The 18,948-nt window shown below is 46.0% G+C and overlaps 3 protein-coding genes across 6 annotated transcripts in view; 2 read left to right on the forward strand and 1 right to left on the reverse strand.

Moving 5' to 3' along the window:
* MOSPD2 (motile sperm domain containing 2) overlaps window positions 1-2,789 on the forward strand; it is a 53,757-nt gene extending 50,968 nt beyond the window's left edge. Inside the window, exon 15 of the mRNA XM_029079634.2 lies at window positions 1,714-2,789. Coding sequence (XP_028935467.1) covers window positions 1,714-1,731 — 18 coding nt within the window. The 3' untranslated portion in view covers window positions 1,732-2,789. The remainder of the gene's footprint in view (window positions 1-1,713) is intronic.
* The window catches only part of ASB9 (ankyrin repeat and SOCS box containing 9), a 73,268-nt gene that overhangs the window by 13,102 nt on the left and 41,218 nt on the right, over window positions 1-18,948 (reverse strand). For both annotated transcript variants that reach the window (XR_003764716.2, XR_003764714.2), the window contains one exon: window positions 11,325-11,467. The gene's annotated coding sequence lies outside the window, so the exon portion shown is untranslated. The remainder of the gene's footprint in view (window positions 1-11,324; window positions 11,468-18,948) is intronic.
* On the forward strand, window positions 14,691-17,162 carry LOC103170854. Of its 3 annotated transcripts, none has more exons than XM_007670419.3 (2): window positions 14,691-15,071; window positions 16,063-17,162. In XM_007670419.3, the coding sequence occupies exon 2, from the start codon at window positions 16,349-16,351 to the stop codon at window positions 16,991-16,993; it is 645 nt and encodes a 214-aa protein (XP_007668609.1). In that variant the 5' UTR covers window positions 14,691-15,071; window positions 16,063-16,348; the 3' UTR covers window positions 16,994-17,162. The 3 variants fall into 3 exon arrangements, with proteins under 3 accessions (XP_007668609.1, XP_007668610.1, XP_007668612.1); XM_007670420.3 differs by having other exon boundaries at window positions 14,691-15,067; XM_007670422.3 differs by having other exon boundaries at window positions 14,691-14,806.

The raw sequence follows: 18,948 nt of genomic DNA on the forward strand, positions 1-18,948 counted from the left end.
AGCTCCTGATTACAGCTCCTGAATATTTATTTAGGCACGCAGCAGAAACCAGGCCAACTGGAATTATGGAAATGAAGGCAGTTCTTTCCAAACCCACGGGCTAAGGCAGGTTGCTATTTGTATGGGTTGGGAATTTGAAATCAATTTCAAACCTCCAACTCCCTACTTCTTCTCCCGCCCTCACCGCACCCTTCAGCCTTCAGCTTTCAGTTCAACTCAGGCCAAGACAAGAGAACCTTGGGAATGTCTCCATTCGAGTGTCCGGAGCTGCTACACTTACTATGGACTCCGTGACTTTTACCTTTGGGAGTTCAGGGATCTCGCCGCCGTCCCCTCGATCACGTCCCGTCTCTGGCCCGGAATGCCCTCCCTCTTCATATCTGAAAGACGATCACTCTCCTCAACTTCAAAACCTTATTAAAAGTATATCTCCTCTAAGAGGCCTCAATTTAGCCCTGAATTCCTCTTCTCCCACTTCCTTCTGCGTCACCTTCACACTTGGATTTGCATTCTTCATTCACCCCTGCCTCGGCTCCACAGACCTGTGGCTCAGTGGAAAGAGCCCGGGCTTGGGAGTCCGAGGTCATGCGTTCGAATCCCGGCTCTGCCACTTGTCAGCTGTGTGACTGTGGGCAAGTCACTTCACTTCCCTGGGCCTCAGTTACCTCATCTGTAAAATGGGGATTAAGACTGTGAGCCTCATGTGGGACAACCTGATTGCTCTGTATCTACCCCAGCGCTTAAAACAGTGCTCTGCACATACTGAGTGCTTAACAAACAAATGCCAACATTATTATTACATACATATCGATAATTCCTTTATATTAATATCTGTCTCTCCTCTAGTATGTAAGCTCACTGTGAGCAGGGAATGCGCCTACCAACTCTGTTATACTGAACATTCCCAAATACTTAGTACACTGTTCTGCAGACAGTAAGTGGTCAATAAATCTAACTGATTAACTGATGGGCTAAGAGCCGCGTCTCGGTTTTCTTAGCCGACTAGACTGTAAACCACAGTGACATTTACTTGTGTTTTTTATCCTCTCCATGGATCTTTAAGCATGCCTAGAGTCTAATATGAAATGAGAGTAGCCAGTGAGTTTAATAAATGTTGTTTTTACCATGTTTCGAACAGCTACAGGTTTGAGGGCTCAATTCCCAAAGCTATCAGCAGGCTCAGAACTTTGCCAATAAAATTAGCAATTCTTTAGGAGACCCTCTCGAAAGACAGGGAAAATGATCCATGCTCTGGGGAAATACTCCATTAATTAAGCCGGATACTAGCGTGATGTTCTTCAAAGAAATTTTGTTATCATATCCAGTCACTGATAAGCAAAAGGAAACTTTTGTGCAGATTTTGCTCAAAGAAAAAAATGGCATCCCTGTGGAATTAGAATCTTCCATTCAATAATAATTATGGTATTTATAAAGGGCTCACAATTTACACCAAACACTGTACTAACAACAGGCAGGAGATACTGAATACTGAGATCTCAGATAAAGTCCGTTCCATTCAGGGCTCACCGCTTAAGATGGAGGGAGGAAAGGTGTCTTGTCTCCATTTTACAGATGAGGAAACTGAAGTACAGAAAGGGTAGATGGCTTGTCCAAAGTCACAGAGCAAACCAGTGGTGATGTCTCTATGTGTACTCGGTTATTCATTTCGACCATTCTAACTGTAAATATTTCTGTGTTTGTGTCCCCTAATAGGGTGCAAGCTCCTGGTGAACAGGGAATGCGTCATTCCTTTATTCTCTACTTCCTGAGCACCTAATACAGTGCACTGCACCAAACAGGCACTCAACAAACACTACAACTAACACAAACATTTCCCAAGCAGATGACTAACAGCACTGGTGTGCTCCGATGACCTACCTTGGAAATCTCAGGAGTTGCCATCCCCAACTTGACTGCACTGGAGCAGGCACGTTCCCAAGATGAAAAGCCAAGGAAGCCAAGCCAAATCTAACATCAGGAGAGGGTTGCAAGCAGGCTATGCCTATTCCTGAACTCCTGAATCTTCCCAGGACAAAAGATGCCTCTTCCCAGACTGCTTCTTGGGTTTGGGGAGCAGCTCAGGGGGGAGGCCATCATGAACCCGTGCTCGGGACAGAGGCAGGGACCATATTTAATGGTGAGAAAGTCACTAAAATCAGAGGTGAACCCTCACCTGGGAAAAAGGAGGAAATGAAATCTGACTCACCACAATTCAAGTGGAGAAGAACCGAGCACAAGATGGCAGGCATCTAGGGGACCCTGACTCTTGGAGGAGATGAAAAACCAGGTGGAAGCAGGGCCTAGGGCAGCCTTGGGATGTGGAACACCAACAGATACGTTTGCCGCCCGGAGGGGGGAAGAATACCAAACCAACGGAAGCACAGGAAAATCAGAGACAGTCCTTGGAACGATACAAACGGGAACCTAAAAATTGAAAGCGATCTCAAGGGGAGAGTGAGGAACACCCACCCAAAATGTAATTTATTATCCCCACTTCGCCCAGATGATAAACTTAAACGTTTTCCATATTTTTCTTTAGATGGAACAGATCACCACAGTCCCCACCTTGAAAGCCATCCTCAAAATCACATCTCCTCCAAGAGGCATTCCCCCAACTAAGCCTAACATTCCCCTACTCGCTCTCCCTTCCATGTTACCTATGTTCTCGGATCTGAAACACTTGCTATTTTACCCCACATTCGGCACCACAGCACTTGGGCACATATCCCTAAGTTATTTTAATGTCTGTCTCCCTCTTTAGATTATCACCCCTTTGTGGGCAGGGAACATGTCCACCAACTCTGTTCGATTCTCCCAAGTGCTTAGAATGGTGCTCTGCACACAGTAAGCACTCAATAAATACCATTGATTGATTGAAGGAACTTACAGTCTGCAGGAAATGCACTTAAAATATACCATTACTACTAAACCCTACTTTTCTCTTCCAGGCCACGTTCCACACTGCTCTGGGCCTGGAAAACACGGCGTATTTTTATTTACTACACTGACTGCTCCTGAGAGGAGTGTATTGCCTTCCCTCTGCTGGAGACAAAGAGACACAACCCGTACACCCAAGCACAAATCACTGATACAAAAGCCGAACGAAGGTAGAAAGGCAGAGGATGCTAAAATCATGAAAATGCGATGCACAATTTAAGATCGCCACCGATGCGATCCCGGGATTTCTTGAAACATCAAGTAAGGAGGAGGGAAATAAATTCTATTTATGCCTAACCAGTTATGAAGACATCTCCCGATTGTATATTTTAGGGCTCAAAGAGCATTTCCTCACCTTCCCAGGCAGCAACAGCCCCAACAACGGCATAACTGTGACCCTTAACTTCTCATGCCGCTCCATGAGGAAGGAACAATGCTTTATCAGAGCGGTAATGTCAAAAGGCGCTTTCACAGCCAGAAGCTGCAGAGAGCGACCCAGAAGTTTTCCTGGCCAGGCTTTTCTTCATCTTTCACAATGAAAACCACTAACGGAGAAGCAGCCTGACCTAGTGGAAAGAACACGGGCCTGGGGGCTTGGGAGTCAGAGGATCTGGGTTCTATTCCCAGCTCTGCTATTTTTCTACCGTATTAGCTTGGGATAGTCATTTAACTGCTCTGTGCCTCAGTTTCCTCAACTGTATAATAAGGGTCAAAACCTGTTCCCCCCAGTTAGGCTGTGGGACAGGGACTATCTTGTATCTACCACAGCACTTAGTAAGAGCTTAACAAAGTCCATTATTATTATTACAATTAAAACATCAATAACCAGATCCTCAACACCTGTAAAACTGCATGGCAGCCCTACAGTTTGCCAGTTGTTAGGGCTCTGGCTCTGTGTTTCTGTCCCTGGTTCTAATGCCCACTGTGTTCACAGTGCAATTTTTGACCCGATAAATGATAGATAATTTATTAGAATGGTGAGGCTGGTTGCCATGTCAGGCTTTGAGGCAGCACTGGTGTTTTTGGTCATAAATGAATCTCCCTCATTGGAGCACCCCACCAAACACCAGCTTAGAGCCAAGTCTTAGACAAGTTAAGTGCAGATTCAGGACCAATACAGTTATTTCCAGACTCCAAAAATCTTTGTTTCAAAAAGGCATTAGGCCCCGTGTAACGCTCTACCCTTGTTAGCAACCTTAATCGCCTCCGAGAAGATACCGTCTTAAGTGAAAGAGCCCTCAACGGAGCACAGTTTCTTATAGGAAAAGTTTAAATTGCATTTAGCTTCAACCGCAAAGGGTTTTCTCCGTGGGTACCCCAGGAGTGCCAAAGACCATCCCGCCAGACTCCTTCCAGGCTGGGGCATGTGTGTGTGTGAGCGGGGGCCTGAGCCCCAGCTTCAGTGTCTGTGCTCTTTATCCTTTATTACACTTGCACTGGTGAAAAATTAACGCCTCTTTTCCTAAGGTCCTTCCGCCGGGGTCAATAAAAATTCAGTCACCTTTGAAATCACTCCCAACCCTGTCCTCGATCAACTGGAAAGGAGAATCGCAATCCATAGCCAATCTCCAAGTAAGGCGGGTTAACTAAGTGGCTTTCAGGTCGATACCAACGGTTCAAAATGCAGCAAGCCCACCACAGCCGTCTCTTCAGCTAACTGTCCCTAAGGACGCCGGCATTTTTGAACTATAATTAAGGCTTTGGTACTTCCCAAATCCCCCATAGCATAATTTGATCACTTCAAATAGACATATGTTGGCTCAAACTGCCTTCAAACGACTGCAATTTACTTTGGGGGAGATTACACCTCTTAAGTGCCACAGAGAGATATTCCTTTAGTCACTTATGTCTCAAAGGATACCGGCCCCTCAAGGCATATTTTGCCCAACTGAAGATTTTCATGCTCAGAGGCTAGAGGGGATTAGACTGCTGAGGGCCTGAATTTTCATTTTTCAATTTTCTCAACACTGCCTCTCTGTCACTTTTCCCCAAGGTCCTTGGCATGAAATTTTCTGATCCTAAAGAGTACCAAGAGCATGTGGACATATCAACTGTCTTGGTACCTATCTGAAACATGCCATTTGTATGGAGATGCCTTAGAATGGCAGTGCATTTACAGAAATTTTGGTTTCCATATTAGAACACCGTTCACCACTACGATAACTAAATTGTCCATATTCAGATACCGAGATGTGTGGGTGGGTGTTTCTCGTGGTTTATTAGAACTTTGCAGAAGTCTCTGCAGAGGGAGAAAGGTAACTATGGTAACTATTTTCATCTCTTTATCGCTGTAATCTGATGTTGGATGAAACTAGCGAAAACATATCTTATAATGACATTAGCTATTAAGGGAATTCTTGAAAGTACTATTCTGAAAAAACTAGTTCCTAAGTTTCTCATTCATCTCACACAAAGGTATTTCTAGGGGTTTGCTTTAAAATTCTGCTGGGACAAAGCTGGATTGTATTTTTCCGAGTACTCTGTGCAGCGTATGCATTCAGTGAATACTACCGATTGACCGACTGCTTGTATTAATGAGGGTTTATAGGGATTTATAACCAGCTCTTCAAAAATGAGGTCCGCTCGTGAACTCCGTCATCTATAAAAACAGTCTTCTCGCAGGTCTCATATCTGTCACAGCTGTCCACATCTACGTAGAGTTTTGTGTCTCAGTTCTCCCATTAGACTGTACGCATTTGGAGGATAAAGGCATAAAAATGTCATTAAGGATAAAGGCATAAAAATGTCATTACTGGGTTAGTCTCAGGATTCTGTCTCTGATAAGGCAACAGGATGCTTGGAAGAAAGGTGTCATAGTTGCCTTCCTTGGCATCCACCCTAATGGCTTGGGATACACCAGCAAACTTGCTTAATTTATCCCTCTTCATCTGTAACTTTCCCTCGAGTAAATCCCTCAACAAACAGATGGATACATGGTTCTAAGGTGGGATGGCTAGGAAGGTAGGGGAGTAATCACGGACTCCTTCTTGGAGAAGGTGGCTTTTTTGAAAGCCCTTAAGGTGAGAATAATACACTTTACTTTCATTGGTGAAAAATCACAGCTGAAAAAATACGAGATTGACCAACCCACTGGAATAATCTGTGATTTCGGCAGATGCAGCAACAGAAGGAAGGAACCTTCCCAAGAAGTCAACCCAAAAAATCCAGATAAACCAGAGAGCACATACCCATATCCGTCTAAGATAAGGAGTTTTTGCATGACTAGTGAATAAAGTCAACACACAACATCCATCCCCCCATCCCCTGCCCCCCGTCACCCACCTCCACAGACACACAGAATAATGATGAAATTTTTCTCTGGAGTTTACTATCCATTCACAGAAGCTGTGCCTGGCTTCAAAGCCTAAATAAAGCTTTAGCAAACGGGCAAAATTCTTAAGTTTTTTTCACCAAACTCTTCCTGCTACTTCTAGACCTTCTAAGCACTTAATATAGTGCTCTGCACATAGTAAGCACTCAATGAATACTACTGAATGAATGAATGAGCTCCCTTCTCCAGAAAGCCAAAGTTAACAGGACTTCATAACATGCCAATTTTAAGACTAAGTGGTCCAGGCCAAACAAGATTGGAGCTTAATAGATGTCAACAATTTCAGTAGAGTTTAGAGACAAATCCCAGCAAAGTCATGAAGTTAGCTTCGTGAGAGAATGACATGTGTGAAGGAAGGGAATGCTTTGGGATGGAGGGGCAGGATGGACATAGAATATAGGAAGCTCTGACAAATTCATAAAAGTAGAGAATCAAGTTGCACAGATCATTCTCAATCAGTCACTGAATAAGATCACTTCATGCATGAGGGCAAAATTATTTGATTCCAGAGTTTGGCAGTGATGAGAAGACTTCAGAATGTCTAATTAAGGCTAAAACAAATCATAAATTAAATTTAAATCTTGATGGGTATTCTTAACCTGTCTCAGCATAAGTCAAAGGGGCACAGAATGCAATTAAACATCCAAGGGCAATATCACTTTACAAATAATTATGTTTGCTCCGCATCAGTGGGAGCTAACCCCAGAGGAAAAAAACAATCATATCCAAAAGTCTAGAAGTTGGATGAAGGGAACAGAGGAAATGCTTATTCCTTCTAGCTGTTCCACTGTTATAATAAAGTTAGACAAAGTCTCGGGTGAAAAGTAGAAGACACGTGCTACAGACAGATGCATGGGGCACTGCAATCCAATATAAAAAAGCAGCAGCTTTGGAAGAATGTGGAGAAGCAGCGTGGCTCAGTGGAAAAAGCCCGGGCTTGGGAGTCAGAGATCATTGGTTCTAATTCTGGCTCCACCACTTGTCAGCTGTGTGACTTTGGGCAAGTCACTTCACTTCTCTGTCCCTCAGTTCCCTCATCTGTAAAATGGGGATCAAGACTGTGAGCCCCATGTGGGACAACCTGATCACCTTGTATCCCCCCAGCGCTTAGAACAGTGCTTTGCACATAGTAAGTGCTTAACAAGTGCCATCATTATTATTATTATTATTATTACTATTATGAGGCCAAGGCAAAACCAGGACCAGACACTCCGAGCAACAAATATGACAATACAAAAAAGGACAGGCTTTCTGGGTGCCCAGAGTGATTGGGACCAGGGGCCGTGCTTTGGCCTTGACCTCTCCAGTCATAAACCATCCCCATAGGTTGCATTTCACCCACAGTGGTGTCTTTCTCGTGTACAAAGTTCAGCCACACTCATTTAGGTTGTACTGAGCGTGGCACGGTCCTGGGAGTCAGAAGGAGCTGGGTTCTAGCCCCATGTTCCCCACTTCCCTGTTGTGTGACCTTGGGCAAGTCACTTGACTCCTCTGTGCCTCAGTTACCAAGAGAGTAGGAGAGAGAGCTGCAGGGGAGGCGAGGGGAAGAGAGAGCTACGGACGGGGGAGAAGGAGGTGCCAGTGAGAGCGGGAGACCTGCTAGCCTAACTGCATTCCTGGGAATCCTTCCAATGGATCATACTTTAGAGAATCGTAAGACAATTAGTGGCAATGCAGGAACATATTTTAAGGATGACCTAGCTGGAATTCAGTTCTCACATTCTCACATTCCCCCAACTGTAATGATTTCCTACTGATTTATTTCAATTCCACCTTAATTTGCTTATTAACTTCACGTCCTCGAAACCCTCGCAGACATTCACGATGATGCATTTTCATCATCAGACTCTCCCTGCATCTCCACGATGGGAAATGCAAAGAAAAATCCCAGCTGCCACGAACGGCACGATTCACGTCACCTCGGGAAAAACCCGACACCCCCCGTCAAGTTCACCACCAAAGCAAACAAACTGCACGGGCACTGTCCATGCTGAATACATCTTGAGTTTCTAGACCCAGCAGAAATCGTTTCTAGTCTTTTAACTAGACCTAAAGGATGCAACTGATTCACATGCTGACGCCCCTGGAGGTGATTAGTGCTGTTATTTTTTGTTTCCTAAAATAAACTGCCACTCACTAAGCCAGTGCCAAACGAAGCTGAAACTGCTTAATTTTTCTCGGGGAAGAATGATCTGTGGCTGGGGAAGATACTTAATGACGTTTTGCCCTTTCACTGAATGCAAATGGGCCCTCCAGGAGAACGGATTCTGGGAGAAGCAAGGGGGATACCGGCAGGACCCAGGGGTACCTCAGAGCCCGGGGTCTTGTGCAGGTGGCATGGAAGGATTTGGGAAGGTGTCCGTTTTGAAGTCTCTTGCTCCTTCACTAAACAGTCCAGACTCCACGAGATCCACAGGTAGGCTAAAACAATCCCATTTTATTGGAAAATTTCAGTCTCTTTTCCCAAAATGCATAAATGTCCTGACTTTATGTCTCCCCCAGTCCCCCCACCGCCCTTTCTCCTACTGCAATAGGTTGATCATTCATCCGGCCTTCGCCTGGGCCGCCCCACCTGCTGTGGCTAGCATGGATGCCTTTTGCTCCGGCATCTTTATTTTGAACACCCAGTTTCCCTCTGTCACAGCTACTGCCTCTAAGTCCCGTGACTCGGAAGTGGCCCTCAAGTTTCCTGGGACCTGTGGGCGGAACCCGATGGCTCCAGGCCAACTGTGGGGCTCGGGGTCCACCCGAGGGGCACACCGAGGAACCGCACAGGTTCTGCAAACTTCAGCAGAGCACCTTTTTGTGATGGGTCTTCGTGGGTCTGGAGCTGATCTATTTTCTTTATCCCCTCGCTCAGCACAGCGCTTGGCACATAGTAAGCCCTTCACGAATACTATGATTTTTGTAACTATTATTATCCCTCTTTAGTATTGTAACGCAGGTTACAGTACAGGTTTAGCAGAGAGATGACAGAAATTCTTTACTGTCATCAGTGGCTCTCCCACCACAGTCACGTGAGTGACTCAAAGTCTGCGGATGGAGCAGCAAAATAAAGGAGGAGAGTGGATAATGAATGTTTGAGAGTGGAATGTACAGCAGACAAGAACGTCCCTCTTAATAAGATCCAACAGTAAATGGAATTTCTCTGCACCGGGCAGAGATCCTGATCCAGAGGGTTGACTTTCACCAGGACCGAAAGCTTTCTGATCATTAACTGGTGCCGAGAGAATAAATGCTTTAGGATAGGAAAGGAGAAGCAGAAGGAGACAATATCCAAGACATCGAGCCCCATGTGGTAGAGGGACTGTGTACAACCTGATTAGCTTGGGTCTACCCCAGAGCTTAGTACAGTGCCTAGCACATAGTAAGCGTTTAACCAACACCATTTTTAAAAAACTGACTTTTCTTCCACCTCCAGGTTTCCCTGCCCTTTCTGTTTTCCACTTCAAAATACTTTATCCACAGAAGTCCTTGAGGAGTAGGCACTCCAGCTATCGCTTAATTGCAGCCCCTATAATTTCTTAGGCATAAGTGCTTCCAGGGCTGTGATTTTTCATAGTCTATGCTTCTAATAAATGGTAATGATTTTGCGGAATTCATGCTGCCATCTGGACATATAGCAAATACCTATTCCGGCAGGGTTAAGAATCATTTTGGGATTTGCCATTTACCAGCCCAAATTCCCCATTACTTCCCAAGAGCATAATTCTTCCTTGGAGTGAATAGTAAACAAGTTGAGTTTGGACAGGTGACATATTAGATTACTGTGAGGCAAAGAGGAGGAAATCATTTTCACATATTCTTACTTAATCTACCACATTTCCAAAACTTTCTCCAGCCCTGTATTTCTTCTGCTGAATAACCTGAGGGCAACTTCCAGAGTAGAGTAATATTTGGCAAATGAAAGACGCCTTATATTTGCGTTGTCATCGTTAGCACCATCACCCAACAGTTTGGGTTGTGATTTCCCTCGGAACAGATACGATGCGGACATCGGTTCTAAGTGTGGCCAAGTGGAAAGAGCCTGGGCTTGGAGTCAGGTGACCTGGCTTCTAATCCCAGCCAGGCCACTTGCCTGCTTTGTGACCTGGGGCAAGACAATTAACTTCTCTGTGCCTCGGTTTCCTCATCTGTAAAATGGGGATTCAATACCTGTTCTCCCTCCTACTTTGACTTTGAGCCTGATGTGGGGCAGGGACTGTTACTCACCTGCTTATCCCTGTATTTATGATTATTTTGTATCTACGATCTGTACCCTTTTAACATTTGATATTCACTCCACCCTCTGCCTCACAGCCCTGAGTAATGTATTTACTTATATTAACGAACTGTCTCCTCCTCTAGACTTAAAGCTCCTTGTGGGCAGGAAACATATCTACCAACTCTGTTCTATTGCACTTTCCCAAGAGCTGAGTATAATGTTCTGCACATAGTAAGAGCTCGGTAAATAACACTGATTGTTCTATCCCGGCGCTTAGTACAATGCTTGGCACAAAGAAAGCAGTTAAACCTCACTGTGGATTTGATTAAGTGTCCCCAGGGCTAGGTAAACTGGAGGAGAACAGCTCCCTGAAGCAGAGGCACACAAAACGGGTAAGGTCATCACCGCGTTGACTGATGTCTTTTGGAGACAACCGATGAATTCCAAATCAGCTTATGCCTTTGCTTTCTGTTGAGAACTTCCCCCGCACCAGATTGTCCCCGAAAACAATGAAACTAGAAGGAGAGAGCCTACTGAACTTACACCTGCTCAGCCAAACCAAAACGACGCCACTCGGCTCTGCCATACTGCGTGCTTTCCTTATGCCCTTTGGCTACAACTCTGTCATCCCGCAGAGCGATCTGCTTGGGCTCGGTGCCCGCGCTATCAAAGGAAGTGCTTTTGCACCTGTGTGCGATGTTGAACCAGGTCAATATGCTGGTGCGAGTTTTCCCTGGCGTGGGGTTTACTGGGCTTCCTGCCTTGGAGCAGAGGCGTCAGGAAGAAATGAAAGCAGTGCCAGGCATAGCGGGGAACAAGGACAACGGCGGCACAGCAAGGGGCGAGCCCTACCTGCACGAGGCGAGGAAGGGACTGTCCATCCCACGACGGGCTTGAAAGTCTCACGTGCAGGCACGGAGTGGATTCCACCGTCAGCGGCATCTTCTTCAAAAATGAAGGAGGACAGCTATCCACAGCAGCCGCACCTGCGCACCCTGAAAAAACATCACCGATCCAATGTCACTTTCGAGCCTTGAAGACAGCTCTAAATATGAGCAGCCCTAACCCCCAAAACTTTCAAAATTGAAAGTACATATATATATATCCTTTATATATATAATCGTAATTGCTATTACTCATTCGACTAAGCGCTTGAGAGAGTACAATAGAGTTGGTAGACACAATCACTTGTCCCATCACTCTTCAGCATTAAGGTTATCTAGGAAGTAAAAGAGCAAAACCCACATCCAAGCCATCACACACCAGACCATATGGAGGGAACTGCTATTTAGGGAAAGCCTCATTCTTGCCATTCCACAACTGGGCACGATATCTGCAGATGGACAGAGAATCAGTAGTGACATAGGATCGCTACGTATTCAAGCTGTCTCCTGCTCTTCACCCTCAACTCTTTCCATCGTTTCCATTTATTTTCTGTTAGTAAATCACAGCACCCTGGGGGTCTTATTAATCCACCGCCGGGCAAACTTTACATCAAATCACAACTTGGAAGTACTCTACCTGGACAGCCGAGAAGACGGCATCTATCTCTCTGTTATAACGTGATGACAAACCAATCATACATTACTATTTCCCTCTTCAGATGAACTGCTGAAAGCTGCTACCAAACAGAAAAAACTAAGTTCACGCTGGGCTCCCAAACCACAAATGCTTGATTTTTTTTTTTCTTCTGAGCTATTTTGGATATTCAAAGCAGATGGCACGCCAAAATGAGGAGGAAAAACAGGACACATAGGCCAAGTAGTTTTAACTACATACACACAAGAAAGGCCTTTAAAATGTCTCTTTGAAGAGGACACAGGTTTCTTTTGCTGACATGAGGTTCAAACCAGTTCCAAGCTTCTGAGGAAGCTGGTGTGTTTTCTGACAACTTGCAAACAAGTGATGAACAAAAAGACAGGGCTCATTCCCAGAGTCCTTCCGTTCAGATGTGTTCCTGGGTGACTCACTCCCTGGTAACACTTCTCCTCACGTTTCCTCTCTGTTGTAAGGTCAAACGGCAGAATCGTTTCACCTGAGATTTGAGAAGGGTCAACAGAACCCTTCAAGAGAGCTTCGCTATGGGCCGTGACAACTGACGGCCCAAAATAAAAGGTGTCACATGTCAAGAAGGAAGGGGAGAATTTTCAAAACAGACTCCCCGCAATCATGTCCGCTCCACTTGTCTGTTGTATGGCCTTCGGCAAGTCACTTCACTTCTCTGTGCCTCAGTTACCTCCTCTGTAAAATGGGGATTAAGACAGGGAGCCAACCTGATTAGCTTTTATCTTCCCCAGTGTTTAATGCAGTATCTGATACATAGTAACTGCATAACAAATACCATTTAAAAAAAAAATGAGTACATTTGGTGCAAGACCCAGCATTAGAGGCTGTATCCTCCAGGTTCCTCCTCTGGGTCCCCTTAGGACACAATCTAATTTGATCTCATACACAGCCTCCTTGCTAATGCGGTAGACCCAGCCTTGCCACCTGTGGAATTCCCTAGAACCAAGCGCAGTCTGCCATGGGGAGAGCAGCGGACTCTAAAAAGTAACGGCAACAGGGAAAGGAAGCTTCCCAATCTGACAGGCTGATCGGCCTTCAAACTCCCCTGTTCTCTGGCGCTGAGTGGGTGGGAATAGAATATGCATGTGAATAATAATAATGATGGTGTTTGTTAAGCGCTTACTATACGCCAGGCACTAAAATCTTTGAAATATTTTGAACAGCATTGGGGTGGAATGAGGACAAGAACGGAAAACAAGAAATCCTGTCCAAATCAGCCAAGTGTGTGCTCTGATTATTTCTGGCTGTTCATAACAGTTTCTGTCCTCTTCCTTCTGACTTATAGAAAAAATATATCCCTGGGACTTTGCTGATCCACCTTTCCTTTCTTCCAACTGGTTCCTTTTTCTCTTCTCTTTTACCTCGATTTCCCTTACCCTGGGTTCCCCCAGTGGCACTGAGATTCTCTCCCCTTCCCTAACTCCTAGGGATCATCAAGTCTAGCCATTATTAAGTAGCCCTCACGGGGGTTGGTGAAATGGTCAGCAGCTTCCTGCTTCACCCAGTATACAGCCTTTGGGCTGGACTGAGTCTGGACAGAAGAATTCAAGGTGGGCATCTTGCTGGTGGGGTCTGGCCTCCTATGCTATTGCCTAAGGGGCAGCCAGGGCCAGAGTGGTGCTGAGGTAAGAAATTTGACTTATCCGATCCACCAAATCCCTAGCTGCTGCCCCTTCGGACATTTGTTATGGGGAGAAAGAGTGAGGGAGAGAGAGAGTGTGTATGTGTGTGTTTATTATTATATATACACACACCTTCTCACCTTGGTAAGTGACTGGCCCCATCCCTTCTAACAGATTGGATTATACATATCAGTTTTGCAGCTTGGAAGATGACTCTCCTGCCGGAGAGATTTTACCCAGGGGCTTTGGTGTGGCAGCAACAGATGGATTATATGGTGGAGGCGGGAGGCATTAGGCCCAATCTAGACTCTAAACTCCTTGTAGGTAGGAAACACATCTACCAACTCTGAGATTGTACTCTCCCAAGCGCTTGCTACAGCACTCTGCACACAGTAAGTACTCAAAAAATACCTTCGATTGATTAATTGGGTCACAGGTAGGAGAGAAGGGTTCTCTTTCCTCACAACCACAAAAGTGCTGACCGTGCCCCCAGCTGAGGGTGAGGTGCGTAGAAGATGAAGGAAGGAGTGTGGGGTTGCGGAGCTTGGGGCTTCAGTGGCTCAGAATATCCGCGCTACTTCAAATGAGAGACAGGAGCAGGGAAACCTTCAGCGTCTCACTCAGAGTTGACAGAATTGGAAGGGAGGCAATAAAATGTTTGAAAAGTGAGAGAGGTTGGGGAACCCTGTGTTTTCTGGCAACTGTTTTATTTTGAATGGTTCCAGGGTTTTTTTGCTGTTGTTTTTACATTAAGATTGAATAAGGGACCAGTTTGTGAAACATTCTGAACAGTTGTGGAGTGGAATGAGGAAAAAAATACCTCAGGGGATAAACAAATTTAAAATCTGCAGGGAATATCCCTGAGAAGCAATTTCCTCTTTACGAACAACGCGAGAACCCCACACCCTGCGCCCACTGACAAGGGACAGTCAGCCAGGGGTCCCCTTAAGACGACTCTGTAAGGTCCCTATAATGGCCCTCTGGGAAGCGTTGCCATGGAAACACAGAGGGCCAATGAGAATACTGCATTGAGGGGGGGAAAACAAATCTTACAAATCAGTTCTGTTTGACCTTCCAACAAATGTTGGTCCACCTTACTGGTGGAAGGAGTGGGTGAATGTTTCTGGGGAGACCCTCTAAAAAGAGGTATACAAGGCATTTTGAGGCTTTAAAATCCTCTTTGGGCTTAAATAGAGAGCTGGGGAGAAGGCCAAGCAAGCATACCTGTCACATTTTTAGATATGGCAACCCCAAAATTTAGAAGCATATCCTTTCCTGGGCAAGGTTAATCTTTTCAAGTTTGACTCGGACTTAAATGAGAGTCTCGCCAACCATGTTCAAAAGGTCCCAGAATCCATAGAGTTGGATACAAATCAAACTCCGCAGGCCGGAACGGAACCCCTTTCCGTACGTGAGTATATAACAGTGAAATGGGGTTTATGAGAAAGATGTTGGATTATTCAAGGCAAATACAAGGTTTGGCAGTCAGTTACTGATGGTTAACCAACAGTTGGCGTTAAAAGTTTAACAGGTCTCATCTTTAGAAGACCATCTAAAGAAGACGTCATTGTGGGGGGAAGCACAGGAGACTAAGTACCTGAGCTTGTTGTGGGCAGGGCATGTCTCGGTTCTATTGTTACAGTGTACTCTCCCAAGTGCTTAGTACAGTGCTCAGCACACAACGAGGGCTCGACAAACACGATCGATTGATTGATCCCAACTCCAGTTTCCCTTCGCCTTTTAGAAGGGCAGCGTGGCTCAGTGGAAAAAGCATGGGCTTGGGAGTCAGAGGTCACAGGTTCGAATCCAGACTCTGCCACTAGTCAGCTGTGTGACTGTGGGCAAGTCACTTAACTTCTCTGTGCCTCAGTTCCCTCTGTCCGTCTCCCCCGATTAGACTGTAAGCCCGTCAAACGGCAGGGACTGTCTCTATCTGTTGCCGACTTGTTCATTCCAAGCGCTTAGTACAGTGCTCTGCACATAGTAAGCGCTCAATAAATACTATTGAATGAATGAATGAATGAATGAATGGATGAATGAATGAATGAATGAATGAATGAACAGAAGGCACGGGTGGATTTCTTGCTGGTCGAGATGGTAGAAACTGAATTTACTAATAACGAGGATATTTACTGGGGGTATATCTTGTGCAATACGCTGTTCTAAGTGCTTGGGAAAGTACCACATATACACGAGACTTTTTCCCTGCCCAAAAGGAGTTTTCACCCTTTAGAGTCATATGACATTTACTTTGTGTAAGGGGGTAGCAAGGTGAAAAATTAATCTCAGTGCCAAGAATAGGTAGAACACAACCTGCTTCATGTACCAGGGTATGATCCGGGCAGCAGTATAATCAGTTCTGTGAACTGATTTTTGGCCCTGAAATCTTTGTTTCCGGACAGAGACGGACGCGTGTTTCCGAGAGGCCGTTCCATCGTGGGTAGCCGAGACTGCAGTACGTCCTGCCGGAAGCCCTGGAGTTTAAGTCGAGCCAGATGCATTCCAATTCTTGAAGGGCAACTTTCCAAAATGGAAAGAGCAAATCAAAAATCAGGGGACCCAAAGAAAGAGGGTGGCACTCTAGCCCAGGTGTACATCTATCCGAGTGTAGACTAGATATAGGCACGAAAAATAAGTGCATGTGTTTCCCAGCTCAGCTTTCCTGAGGTGCTCTGCTATCTGCAAGTTATGCCCTTCAAGGTCAGAGAAATTTGCATCCCAGCGGTAGCCCTCGTGTTCGGTGGCATGGGTTTCGTAGTCTGCAACTTGATCATCACCCTGCTGTACTGGAGAGTGTGGCACTATAACAGCCCCGTGGTCGTCACGATGTGGTTAGGCCTGTGGAACTACTGCTATCTGCCCAGAGATCCCACGGACCCCCTCAACACTCTCAAGAAGGTCTGCGTGAAAATGAACACATCCTGGGATTTCCCCCTGGAGATCACACTGAGTCAGGACTTGATGTCCTTTGCCAGCCTTCTGGAAGGAGTTGCCTTTCTGTTTGTTCTGATGGGACTCTCCTGTACGTTAAAGAAGGAGCCTTACCCAGAATTCATCAAATGTTGCTACCAGGTGAGCGGGAGCTTCCTGACCCTGGGTTGTACCATTGTTCTGGGCACGATATTCTGGAATTTCTACTTGGATTCCATCAACAGCCACTTCACCTATCCCACCGCCTTCCTTCTGACTGACTTCCCGGTGAAGAGGGAGATTGGCGGAGCCATCCCGCTAGGGATGGTATCGTCCCTGCTGGTCTTACAGAGCGGGGCTATCTTACTCGCCCACGGCTGTGGGGTCAAGGCAATCAGGCAAATCCAGCCCGTGGACATTTAAAGAGGACTCCTTCCGACAAGATGAGCGGTCTGCCGCCGTGCAAAGATTCCCTTTTCCTGCTTCACCATTTTACAGCGGATGAACGCTGCAGAGACAGAGGGAGGGACCGACGACATCTTCATCTGGTAATTTAGCATTTTGTTCATTAAAGTTAGCGCTTCACATTTTGTCTAGCTGTTTTGAGTCTGGAATGCCTGCTCTCCTTTCTCCGCTCTCACCTCCAAAATCCGGCCCTTCCCTTCCATGGGCATTCTGCAGTCCCTAAGCCTGCAGCCTGAGTTCCTTGGGTGCTGACCTCGGGAAAGGGGAGAAAGACGGCCCCGGGTCCGTTGCTTGCTACCCCTTTCGCCTCCCCTCCGCTTTCTGCCACAGGGAAGTCTGGATGAGGGATGGAGTCATCTCAGGACTGGCTCCTTCCCCTCTGAGCTCGCAGGGGGTGGCTGGTCAGAGGGCAACGAGGTTCACAGAGGTGGCAGAGGCAAAACTGCTGATTGCCGCACTCCCCGCTCCTTGGACTGAAGACGCCCCTCGTCTTTTTGTCCTCTGCCTTCACCCCCATGGAGGCTCCTGCCTCGTGGCCAATCCCCTCCAGGAAACACTGGCTCCCAAACGGCTGGGGCGAGGAATCGATCCTTCAACCAATCAATCAGCCGTGGCTCGAGCTAGTTCTACGCCCTCGTAATGCTATCCCCATCTGCTTGCTCCTCTCTCCTCCCTTCCCCATCACTGCCTGCCTCCTTTCCCAGACGGGGCTCTCCCTGCCTAACCCCTGCTTTGTCATTTTCCCACCCCGTGGCCTGTGTGTTCATTCACCTCAGACCTTTCTCCTCTCCCCTGATGGCTCTTCTCTCCACACTCACGGTACCCAATCACCGTGTGACTCGTCTCGCGGAAAGCCAGGTTCTGGGGAGTCAGTCTCGCACCCTTCACAAGCAGCACTCCCCCTCCCAACATCTGCGGTGGGGGTGGTGCTTTCCTCTCCCCATCTGACCAGATTTTCATGTGTCTACCCCAGTGCTGAACAAACATAAGCACTTATTCAAATACCAGTATTAAGGGAGAAAGTTGAATTCATCAGGCCCAAACAGAGCGAGAACATGCACTGGGGACAATGAATTATTTTTAGGACCTCTGCAAGGAGTCAGTTACCCTAAATCTGCATACTGTGGGAAGGAGAAGGGAAATAGAAAACTCCATATTTCTGGAGAGAATACGGATGGGTGCATTGTGTGGTGTCTTAAATATTTAAATGATGACTAATTATGGGCACTTCACAGATATTTAAATCATGCAAGTAGACAATCTAGTACAGCATCTGTGAAATCTCAAGTTTTGAATCCAAAGAATAAATGTTTTCCACATTTTTAGAGCAGAAACGGAAGAGGGAAAGTGGAAAAACACGACAGCCACATCCCGAATCATTTTTCTCCCCAAACAGAACCTCTGCAGCGCGGCTTAGGCAACAGAGCCCACGCTTGGGTCTCAGAAGGTCATGGATTCTTATCTCGGCTCCACCATTTGTCTGCTGTGTGACTTTGGGCGAGTTACTTTACTACTCTGTGCCTCAGTTATCTAATCTATAAAATGGGGACTGAGACTGTCAGCCCCACAGGGGACAGGGGCTGTGTCCAACCTGATTTGTTTGGATCCACCCTAACTCTGAGTACAATGCCTGGCACAGAATAAGCACTTAAAAAATGCCATAATATAAATAATAACAGTGATAAATATTTTCATTTCTCTACCGTCATTTGTGTCTCATTTAAATCTAACAACAGCAGGTTCATAGTAATTTTTTCTCTGATTTCATCTCACCCACACCTACCGCTTCGGGAAAGGACTGAAACATATTATGGACAATGCATCACTGTCTGCAAACTTCGTGCCTGGGTCCAAGGTATGAGTGTGCCTGGAGTCGTCGATAAAAACCAGAGTTTGAAAATAAAACAAACCAT

This window comes from Ornithorhynchus anatinus, chromosome 15 (assembly GCF_004115215.2).
Source record: "Ornithorhynchus anatinus isolate Pmale09 chromosome 15, mOrnAna1.pri.v4, whole genome shotgun sequence".
In the NCBI taxonomy this organism is placed as follows: domain Eukaryota; kingdom Metazoa; phylum Chordata; class Mammalia; order Monotremata; family Ornithorhynchidae; genus Ornithorhynchus; species Ornithorhynchus anatinus.